General features: G+C 49.2%; 1 protein-coding gene across 1 annotated transcript; it reads left to right on the top strand.

The window, feature by feature from the left end:
- The first annotated feature begins 2,722 nt into the window (after positions 1 to 2,722).
- On the top strand, positions 2,723 to 3,670 carry LOC121152756 (olfactory receptor 2M3-like). Its single transcript, XM_040974942.1, has one exon. The coding sequence runs from the start codon at positions 2,723 to 2,725 to the stop codon at positions 3,668 to 3,670; it is 948 nt and encodes a 315-aa protein (XP_040830876.1).
- The last annotated feature ends 7,859 nt before the right edge of the window (positions 3,671 to 11,529 follow it).

Below are 11,529 nucleotides of genomic sequence, written 5' to 3'. Positions count from 1 at the left end.
TTTGCTGTGTCACACAGGTAACCCTCCCTAAGCCGCTGCTGAGGTCAGCTGTGTGAGGGCGGGTCAGAGTTGACAGTGTTCAGAGAAAGTGTTCGGGCAGCTGTGACGCGTGTCCACTGGGAATGACCAGCAAACGGGACGAGAGCTGGTGGCAGGTAATTGTGCAGTTCAAGAGCTGCTGGTGCCTGGCGTCCTGGGTGTGGGTCTGGACACAGTGTGGAGTTGACACCGTATTGAGCAGACACACATAGGTCACATTCTAGCGGCTGACTTGCTGTGAGTTGAATTGTCCCAGACCCTTGAGTGCAGTGACATTACAAATTAAGGGATGGTGAACTCTGCGTCAGGTAACATTATAAGAGAAGAAGCAGCAGAAAATATGTGCCACCCAAAGGTCCTGGAGACAAACTGCACCTGCGAGGTGGTGAGTCCCCATGCTGACAAAATCCCTGCTTGCTTGCCTCTGAACACGGGCCTGGTGAGCCGTGTTGGTAGCCGTCTGTGGGAGGAAGCCTGGCATTTACTGAAGGTGTCACTTAAAGGATGAGTGAGGGGGTGTCTTAGAAAGCGGGTGGCTTAGGAGAGCTTTCACTGCAAGCACGCTGGAGGAGCGCAGGAGGACCGGGTTGCTGCAAGAAGCTCCTGTATCCACTGTTCAAGCTGTGCTTGCGATGGGAGTGGACCTCCTGGATGAGCCTAGTAAGTGCTCATTGAGTCCCAGTGCAGGCAGTAGCTTGGCCTAGGAGACAGACACTAGACTGCCGGTCACTTCAGCAGCAACACAAAAGGGTCCTCAGGAGTCACACCTTATCATGATCTAAATGGTGGTCAGGCCGTTTAGACTTGCAGAAAATGTCTACCCATGGTGCAGTTAGAATGGCTTCACAGCACTTGTTCCATGAAAAGTAAAAAATACACACACATATTGTTAGCTGTCCATCAGCGATGCACTTGGTGCACGGAGAGGATAATGACATGCGTGAGCTTCCTATTGGTGGTCAATAGCCAAAGTTTATTAGGGGCATCACACTTTTACAGACCGAGGATCACATAGGATGTGGGGGGCATGGAGCTTATCTACAGAACCATCAATTGTTCTATACCCTTGTTTGGAACTGTTTTGTTTTGTATATCCCACCAACTGTTCTCATTCACATGCTATCGATTCAGTTGTTCTCCTACGATTTAGCTATACCAATGGAACCCACGCGGTTGTTCTCATACAAACGACATCCAATCAGTTATACAAAAGGTACCCATTCTGTTGTTCTCATACAAATGCTATCAATTGTAATCTTGTGGTCATTGAACTTCTAGGGTCACAATGTCCTTCCACAACATATTCTCATTAAAAATATTACAAGAAAATAGCATATTAACACTATATTATACCTAAGTCATCCCTAATTGAATATGCAATTGTATTTGATGACTAATTTTAAAAATGAGAAGAAATTAAGCTTGCAGAAATCACATCAAAAACTCCCTTTGGAACAGTTGGCAAGCCAGGGTAACGTTCTGTCGTGATGAGTGTCCCTTGTCAGCACAGTAACAATGCTGCTCTCTGACAGCGTTTGCACCTCCGTTGAAACAGTACAGAAGGTGTGTTTTTTTTTAAAGTGATCATATTTTAAACTATTTTCATCCTTATCTGCATGCTAACATTTTCATTCAAACTTAATAAATACTCAATCCAACATCATGCATATGGGAGGCAGTATTGACTGAACATCAGTAAAACAACGTAGAGTGTGCGTTAATAAGATACACTTTTAGTACATTGGTCTGAGCTGTGCAGAAAACTTTCTTTGCCAGAGTCTGAAATGCACTTGCCACGTGTGGGTCTGTGCAGTGCCCTGGTCAGAGGGCTGGCCGACAGGGAGGGAAGCAAGAGCAGAAGCCAGACGCCCTTTCCTCAGGTCGGGGTGGGGTTGCTCCAGGATCGGGGGTGCTCAGCCTGGGGGGGATTTGCACTGGTCCTGCCGTCAGAGACGGGGGACATCGACTCCGCAAAAACAGGGGTCCCCTGGCTTTAAAGTCAGAAGGGCCACTTTCCTCTGGGCTTATGTGCTTTAAGACAGGCCTGTGTAATCTGGGTGTATTCTAGACAGTCCTCTAGATTCCTCCTATGAAATCCTTTCATTCCATCTCCCTAACGTCCCATAATATGACATTTAAACATCCGTATCCACAGGGAGAAAATGAGACTCGGAAAGATCAATGATTGCCTCATGTCATGGAGCTGCAAAAGCCAGCAGAGGGGGCGGTGCTCCTTCAGTAAGTGCTGGTCATGGGCTTCTCCAACCCAGTGGTCAGGTCATCTCAGGGACCTGCCTCCTGGTTCAGGTGATGTGGAGGGCAGTGAGGGAAGTCCTTCCAGGGCATCTCTGTCCCTGGCGTCTGGCTCCTCCTGTCCCTGGCGTCTGGCTCCTCCTCTTTTGGGCATCCAGCTCTTCCTCTCTTGGGTGTCCAGCTCCTCCTGTCCCGGGCGTCTGGCTCCTCCTCTTCCAGGTCTTCTAGCACAGCCAATCTCTCTGCTTTCCATCTACCAAACACGTTTACCTGAGAAGTAAGAGGTGTGGCTCCTAGCTTCATGATAAAAAGTACGTTCCAGGTATGCAGCTTTCCCAGGCAGACAACTGTGTCATGCCCAGGTTCCTCATGTTCCAGGAAGACTCTGGCCATGCCTCATGTATTTCACCTCCACAGGCCACATACTCTCATGTACTGGGATAACAGGACCTTCAACTCCGACTTCATCCTGCTGGGGATCTTCGACCACAGCCCCATCCACACCTTCCTCTTCACACTCATCCTGGTCGTCTTCTTAGTGGCCCTGATGGGGAACTCAGCCATGGTCCTCCTCATCCGTGTGGATGCCCAGCTCCACACACCCATGTATGTCCTGCTCAGCCAGCTCTCCCTCATGGACCTCATGCTCATCTGCACCACCGTGCCCAAGATGGCCTTCAACTACCTGTCCGGGAGGAGAACCATCTCACCAGCCGGCTGTGGAACCCAGATCTTCTTCTATGTCTCGCTGCTAGGAGCAGAATGCTTCCTGTTGGCAGCCATGGCCTATGACCGTTATGTGGCCATTTGCCAGCCCTTGAGGTACCCGATTCTCATGAGCCACAAAGTGTGTGGGCTCCTGGTGGCTGCATCCTGGCTGCTGGGCTGCTCTGACGGCATTATTGTCCTTGTGGTTGCATTGTCCTTCCCGTACTGTGGTGTCCGGGAAATACCGCACTTCTTCTGCGATGTCCCTTCTGTGCTCACACTTTCCTGTACCAGTACCTCAAACTTCGAAAGGCTGATGTTCACCTGCTGTGTAGTCATGCTCCTCTTCCCAGTTGTCGTCATCATTGCCTCTTATGTCCGGGTGATTCTGGCTGTCCTTCGCATGGGGTCTGGGGAAGTGCGGCACAAAGCCTTCGCCACCTGCTCCTCCCACCTCATGGTGGTGGGAATGTTCTATGGGGCAGGCATGTTCATCTACATGCAGCCCGTTTCACATCATTCTCCAACCCAGAACAAGATGGTGTCAGCCTTCTACACCATCCTCACCCCCATGCTCAACCCCCTTATCTACAGCCTGCGGAACAAGGAGGTGGCCAGGGCCTTCGTGAAGGTGCTGGTGAAGGGCAAGTTTGGTCAGCAGATGGGCTGATAACCATCCTGCTTTGTAAAGCCTCAATCAGCATGCCCCAGTACCGGATCAATCAGCATGCCCCACTACCCGATACTACTATCTCTGTATCTCCTCAGCAGTCATGTGTGTTTAATAAACTGAAAATGTATATGTAAACTATAGCCAAACTCAGAACAGCAAAACGGAAGCTTCATGCTTGGTCCAATGGACCCAAGCAATCCTGGCATAGCACTCCCCCAGAGCAGCTGAATATGGACTTTCCTCTAGAGCACATGGCAGACAATCCATGACAGAACACATTAGCCACAGAGTCTTAATAAACTTTAAAATATTGAAGTCATGTCGAGTATCCTTTCTTTTTCAAAGATTTACTTATTTGTTTGAAAGGTAGAGTTATGGAGAGAAGAAGAGGCAGGGAGCGAGTGAGAGAGGGAAGAAGAGAGAGTCGGAGAAATGCAGAAGCAGAGAGGTCTTTCGTCTTCTGGGTCACTCTCCAAATGGCCGCAGCAGCAGGGGCTGAGCCATGACGCGATCGGGAGCCTGAAACGCCCTCCAGGTCTGCACGTGGGTCTCCAGGCCCGTCATCCGCTGATTCCCCGAGTGCATTAGCAGGGAGCTGGGCCAGCAGTGGGGCACTGCGGCTCCAAGCAGTGCATTAGCAGGGAGCTGGGCCAGCAGTGGGGCACTGCGGCTCCAAGCAGTGCATTAGCAGGGAGCTGGGCCAGCAGTGGGGCACTGCGGCTCCAAGCAGTGCATTAGCAGGGAGCGGGGCCAGCAGTGGGGCACTGCAGCTCCAAGCAGTGCATTAGCAGGGAGCTGGGCCAGCAGTGGGGCACTGCGGTTCCAAGCAGTGCATTAGCAGGGAGCCGGGCCAGCAGTGGGGCACTGCGGCTCCAAGCAGTGCATTAGCAGGGAGCTGGGCCAGCAGTGGGGCACTGCGGCTCCAAGCAGTGCTCCTGTGGGAACAGCTTTTCTTGCTGTGCCCTCGCACCAGCCATAGGTCATTTCTCTCCTCACAATGAGAGGAAAGTATAAATCTCAAGGAAACCCCAGAAAACCGACAAACACATGGAAATTGGAACAACATCCTCTTGACAAAGCAATAACCCAGAATAAAGAGTCAAGAGAAGCATGAACAAGTAAAAATGGGAGCACTACTAACCAACACTAAGGATACTCAGCGACAGTGGTCCTGAGAGGAATGGCTAGTGTGGCAAATGTCTGTGTTATGAATGAGGAAATACATTGAATAAATCACCTAGGCAATGACCCCCCAAAACAGGAGCCAAGAGGGGCAGGTTTTACCCCCACCTGGGACACCTGAGGCCCATATTGGAATGCCTGGCTTTAAGTTCACTCTCCTGCTAATGTGCCACATGGGGCACGTGATGGCTCAGTACTTAGTTCCTACTGCCCACATGGTGACCCAGATGGAGTTCCTGGCTTTTGGCTTCAGCCTGGGCCAGATGATTTGTCTTCATCTATCCCTGTGTGTGTGAGTGCGTATGTGTGTGTGTGTTATTCCACCTTTCAGATAGACATGAACAAAGAAATAGAAAAAGAAGAAACTAAAGTCAAACTTATGAGAAAAGAGAAATAATGAAGATCCATTCATGGCACTCAGGACATTCTGGCATGCCAGGGAATAGCGTTTGATATTAACAGATCACTTGGAAACAGACAGAAGGATGTGTGATGGATAAACGCACACGTGCAAAGACAGATGACAGGCACTAGATGGCAGCTAGGAGAGGTATACAGTCTGGTCTGCAAGCACAAACACGATGACAGCGTGATGGTGGCTCCACATAGACGGTCACGTGGACAAGCACTGTGACAGCGTGATGGTGACTCCATGGACATGGTTACGTGGACAAACACAATGGCAGCGTGATGGTGGCTCCACGGACACGTGTCACATGGACAAGCACCATGACAGTGTGATGGTGGCTCCACGAACTCGGGTCACGTGGACAAGCACAAACACGATGGCAGCATGATGGTGACTCCACGGACACAGGTCACGTTGACAAACACCATGACAGTATGATGGTGGCTCCACATACACGGTCACATGGACAAACACGTTGACAGCGTGATGGTGGCTCCATAGACACGGTCACATGGACAAACACGTTGACAGCGTGATGGTGGCTCCATAGACACGGGTCACGTGGACAAACACGTTGACAGCGTGATGGTGGCTCCACGGACACAGGTCACATGGACAAACACTGAGACAGCGTGATGGTGGCTCCACGGACACAGGTCACGTTGACAAACACGTTGACAGCGTGATGGTGACTCTATAGACACGGGTCACGTGGACAAACACGATGGCAGCGTGATGGTGGCTCCACGGACACAGGTCACGTGGACAAGCACTGAAACAACGTGATGGTGGCTCCATGGACATGGGTCACATGGACAAGCACTGTGACAGCGTGATGGGGCCTCCATTCTGGATCACACCCTCCAGACACCACTTCCCAACACGCTCATCTTTGTCTTCCTGAATCACTCTCGCCAAAGTGTATCTATTTTTTTCATAGAATAAACCAGGGTTTGATTCTCACTGGCTGATTTTTCTAGGGAAATGTAACCCATAGCGGCCTCTCATCTATAATACACGTGTGTTCTCAGTTCTAGAAATTTTGAGAGGCTTTGTGTTATGATTCTAGGAGGTTGCTTTGGTTGTTACAAATACTTTTTCACTTTCCATCTGAGTTAAACAGGTATTTCTCATGAGATAATGTGGACAGAGAGGAGACCAAAGGAAGGGGCCTCTGCAGTCAATGACAAAGACCACGTGGACGACGTTAGCCAGCGAGCACTCTGGTTTCCTGGAGGCCGAGCAGGAAGCGGTTCCCAGTGCGCTGGGTTTGCGTGGAAGACATCAGCCGGATAGCACTCTGGTTTCCTGGAGGCCGAGCAGGAAGCGGTTCCCAGTGCGCTGGGTTTGCGTGGAAGACATCAGCTGGATAGCACTCTGCTTGTCTGTGGGCTGAGCGGGAAGCAGTTCCCAGTGCGCTGGGCACAGTGGCCAAGGTTTGGGCTAATTGAAGCCCTCTTGTTGACAACGTTTCTCTTAGCATCATCTACTGAGGCTAATCAGCACTGGGCCCCCTGAGCCCTTGTTTGGCAGCAAGAGGCTTGTTTTTATTCTGCATTTTCTTTGTGAATTCCCTAAGCCATTTTCAACACTAACATTAGATGAGACGGAAATCCGAGTGACGCTGGCTTGCCTATCTTAGCCTTAGAGGGCTACTAAATGAGAAGTCTGCTAACCTATTTGTCTTGTTCTCAGTTGAATTCTACTTCCAGACACTGGGTTTAGTTTTCTTGCACAGTATCTATATTTCATTCTCATTTTTGTTTTCCTCAAATACCAGGGAAGGCTATACTAGAAATAATCATTAGAAGAAAGCAGAAGATTCTCCAGGACTGGAAAAGTCATGGGATATCAAAGTCTGATACTAACGTGACTCTGATGACCAACTCATGTGCTGCTCCACACCTGTAAGCTAGGGTTTCCGGAACACTGTGGGGTGGGAAGGGTTCAGTGGTCCAGGGCCTGCCAGAACACACCACAGGAGACCTGGCGTAGACAGCCCCATTCAACTCTGCACCACTTACTTCCACTTTTCCCTCTGCTTGATCATTGCTTTATGTTCATCTTTGTTACTTTGCTGTTGCTCTGATGTCAGTTTTGAGTGAAACAGCTAAATTCACTTTCTAAAACAATTTTCAGAATGTGGCATCAACTACACTGGAAAAATCCCTTATTTTCTCTGTCTCGATTGACGCAGAGGTACGACTTTGTCCTTTTTGTGAACATGTGGAGAGGGTGGTGTGTGGCCCAGGAAAATATGGAGGAAGCCAAAATAAAGCACCTGCACGGGACTTTACACATACAGTTAGACAAATAGCTAAAGAAATTCCATTCGTGACTTAATGATTATCCTAACTGCTTAGCAAATGTTAGAAAGGAGTGAAAACATGAGAAATGTGAGGCGAGTGCCTGCACGTATTAACAATACAAGAGAACCGGTGGCAGTACCCATGGCTCTGTAACACCCCTTCCATTCCATCCTAGCGGCAGTCTCCCAACCCCGCATCCCTGACGGCATTCCAGCTCATGCCAGTGTCTGTGGTGTGGTGGCAACAAACTGCTTGTGGCACCCTGTTTCTGCTGTCTTTGGCAATCTCCTCATTATCACTGTTGCCACTTTGGACCAGCGTCTTCAGAGTCCCATGTATTTCTTCCTCAAGCACTTGTCCTTCCTGGACCTCTGGTACATCCTGGTAACTCTCCCCAAGGCTATCGTGGACAGCCTGACAGGCAGCACGTCCATCTCCTTCTAGGGATGCGTGCTTCAGGTCTTCCTGGTGGTTGCTTTGGCTTCCACAGAGACGGCTTTGCTCACCGTCATCCAAAGCTGGCCCGGAATTACCCATGGGCAGCAAGCTGCCAAAGTTGACCAGTGTGTCCCCAGCAGCTGGGCTGGTGGTGACAGGGAGAAGCCCATGTTTCTTATAAAGCAGGGCACAACTGAGCTGTTTCCACAACCTGACCCTGTCCTGTGTCCATCTGTAGATGTCCTCCATGCCCACCTGTCCCTGGAATGCCTCTGAGCCCTATTCCCAGCACTGATTTCGAAGTTCACAGGAGGAATGTTCTCTTCCCTAGGTCAAAGACACGCGATGCAGAGCAGTAAGTACCTGCTGCTGAGAAGTGCATTGCCATGAACTGCTTTCCTGCTATGAAACGTTAGCATTTTTATGAAAGGAACAAGACCACAAATTGTTGTTTTCAGAGAATGTCACCCACAGAGGATTCTTACCAATTTTTTTTCATGATTGTTATCATTTCCAAGTCACAGTAACAATACCAGGGTGTTTTGTGGAGTCACACAACATACTAAAAAAAAAAAAAAAAAAAAAAAGCATTGCTGATAATTGCTTTCTGATGCTGTTTCTATTAATTCAAAAATTTCTGTGTTCAAAGAATTCTTACTTACCTTGAGAAGGAAAAGTGCACAAATTTCTGTGTGTGGAACAAAGTTAAAGATCACCCACATTTGAGCACCAAACAGGGGACAGAACATGAGGAGTGAGAGCTGGAGGAGGGTGACTGGGACATAGGATGGAGCAGAGGCAGATGACGCCCCTGTGGTGATGGTTAGGAGACACTGGGAGGGTGAGTGGGACGTGGTGGGACCCACATGGTGACATGGGTTCAGTAGGTGGTGTGAGCGTGGAACTTCACCCAGCTCTCCCACATGGTGACATGGGTTCAGTAGGTGGTGTGAGCGTGGAACTTCACCCAGCTCTCCCACATGGTGACACGGGCTCAGCAGCTGTGAGCACGGGATGTCAACCAGCTCTCCCACATGGTGACATGGGTTCATCAGGTGGTTAGTGTGGGACTTCACCCAGCTCTCTTTCAGGGGTGGCAGGGGTTCAGGCACTAGGGCACTAGGCACTCTCCCTTAATAGGAAGCTGAGTCAGAAATGGAACAGCTGGAATTCCAAACAGTGCCCAATGCATAGAGTAAATGTATTTTTATACCTTTTAGAAACGTGGAAAATGGAATGCAGATACATGTAAAACTTAAATATATACTTCAATTCAAAATTATTTCAACATAGTATGTAAGGATGTATTGTCTTTTTAAAATAAAGGACACCTTAAAGAAGCAAAGGCTAATGAAATGCTATTTAATTCAGGACAAATAAGAATTCAGTTTGGCTGGGACATCCAACCAAAATTAACAGAGACAGCCTGAAGAATGGTCCCATGTTGGTGACAAGCCAGCCAAGAGTGGCTGAAACTTGGTCTTTGGGTCTTAGAAAAGTGACAGAGTCATATAACACCACTTGGCACCCACACCCCAGTGAGCCACAAGACACTGATCAACACTTAGCAATGCTAGGAGGGTGGGGATGCAAGCGCCGAGGGCACTGTCAGAGAGCAGCCTGCTGTAGCCAGTCAGCGCGTGCTGCGAGTGAGTGACTGACAGGAAGTGATGACTGACAGGAAGTGGTGACTGACAGGAAGTGGTGACTGACAGGAAGTGGTGACTGTGGGGGCATGTGACTGACAGAATACGGTGACTGACGGGACATGGTGAGTGGTGGGGAGTGGTGACTGACAGGAAGTGGTGAATGATGGGATATGTTGACTGTTGGGACATGGTGACTGACAGTATGTGGTGACTGACGGGACATGGTGACTGATGGGGAGTGGTGACTGACAAGAAGTGGTGACTGTTGGCACATGCTTCCAGTGCAGCCCTGTTCTCAGGTACAGCCACAGCACAGCTGGAGGAGGTAAATGCATGGCAGGCTCCAACAGGAGTGCCATGGCATCATGACAGAGTACATGGTGGGATCACCATGTTCAAGGCCAGTGGGCTCAGCCAGTTGGAACTCATACAACTCATTTGCAGAGTACAGATTGCAGTTGTCAAAGGGCAGGGCACTGGGAAGACATTTTATCTAAAAGCAGGAAATCCAGTAGCCTGCTTCTGCCTCAAGCTTGTAAGGTAAAGAAAGGAATAGCCTGAAAATATGAGAGATGAAAAAATAAATAAATAAAAGCAGGGCCAGGCATCAGGCCTGGTGAGTAAGACACTGGATTGGACACCTGTGTCTGTGTGGTGTGCTGGGTTCAGGTTCCAGGAATTCACTAACTTCCTGCTCATGTGGGTCATGGCTTCCAGCTCCCATCACTCCTGTGGGGCTTGGGTTTATTTCCTGGTCTTTGGCCCCCGTCTTCATCCCAGCTAGCCTTCAGCTGTGGCAGAATTGAGAAAATGATGGGAACTTATCTTCTCTCTCTCTCAAACCCCTCCCCTCTCTGAAATGGAATAACAAAAAAGGAGTTTTCTGAAAACACAGTGAAATGGAATCATTAATGCCTGAATGAGCCAGAAGAGGAGAGAAAAGCATTTCTCTTTGTTAACCCAGGAAATGGAAAAATCCTTTTTTGTGATCTTAAATGGCAGTAAGATTCTCATTTTCAAGATGGGTAACTAATTTTGTCTCACGCCCTAGAGGAAAACACGGCTGCTAACCTGCAGTGGTGTAATTGAAGGTTCCAGAGGGACTGCAGACTTAAATCGTCAATGACATGGCAAAATCCTGTTCCCTGGGCTTCCTCTAACACTTAAAGCTGTTGGACTGCCCTGCAAGGGCTGCACTTGTATGGAATCCCTAGGAGGTGAGTCGGGGAGCCATGGTCCACAATTGCCCAGATGTTCTGTCCCAGCCGGTAGCAGCTCGCACAGTCAACAGCCATGAACTCAGGGCCCTAGTCCCACTCACGGGACTCAACCTTTCGCGTGCATCTGTTCCACAGCTGGCTGAGCGAGGTGGTGAGGCTGAGGCTGCCAGCTGCTGTCAGGTAGTGTTTAGAGCAGGAGGGCAGAAGGGAGGCTGCACGGCTTTGGGCTTTAGGGTGGCTTGTAGGCACGCTGTGTGTGTCACGAGTGCTTGCTTGATCCAGTGCACATAGATACCCACCAGGAACAGCAGTCTAACGAGAAAGCATTTCCAGGAATTGCTGCCAGTAAGGAATACTAGCACTCACTGTGATAGTTTTTTAAAGCACACAAATTTGTATTATGTCAAAGTACATCTGAAAATGCGTACTGTGAGGTGCGCATTATGGGGAATTGGAAGAATGAAGTCTTTCTGTCCTACAATGCACCATGGAAAAGTGCAGGAAATGAAATCCAAGTCTGAGAGAGAGTTCAGATTTTATCTGGTGACAGAAATTGGCAAGGAAGCAGCAAGCACAGGCGGACAGGTTGCACAGGAGAGCCTAGGATCTTAGTCTGTTGTGCAACACAGCGGTAAGGTCATGTGTGTTC

This window comes from Ochotona curzoniae, unplaced genomic scaffold (assembly GCF_017591425.1).
Source record: "Ochotona curzoniae isolate NIBS_2020 unplaced genomic scaffold, NIBS_Ocur_1.0 contig_1, whole genome shotgun sequence".
NCBI classification, from domain to species: domain Eukaryota; kingdom Metazoa; phylum Chordata; class Mammalia; order Lagomorpha; family Ochotonidae; genus Ochotona; species Ochotona curzoniae.
This window is presented reverse-complemented; position numbering and strand designations above follow the sequence as displayed.

Excerpts from the sequence above, each read along its gene's own strand:
- LOC121152756 (XM_040974942.1), top strand. The coding sequence starts at position 2,723 with ATGTACTGGGATAACAGGACCTTCAACTCCGACTTCATCCTGCTGGGG.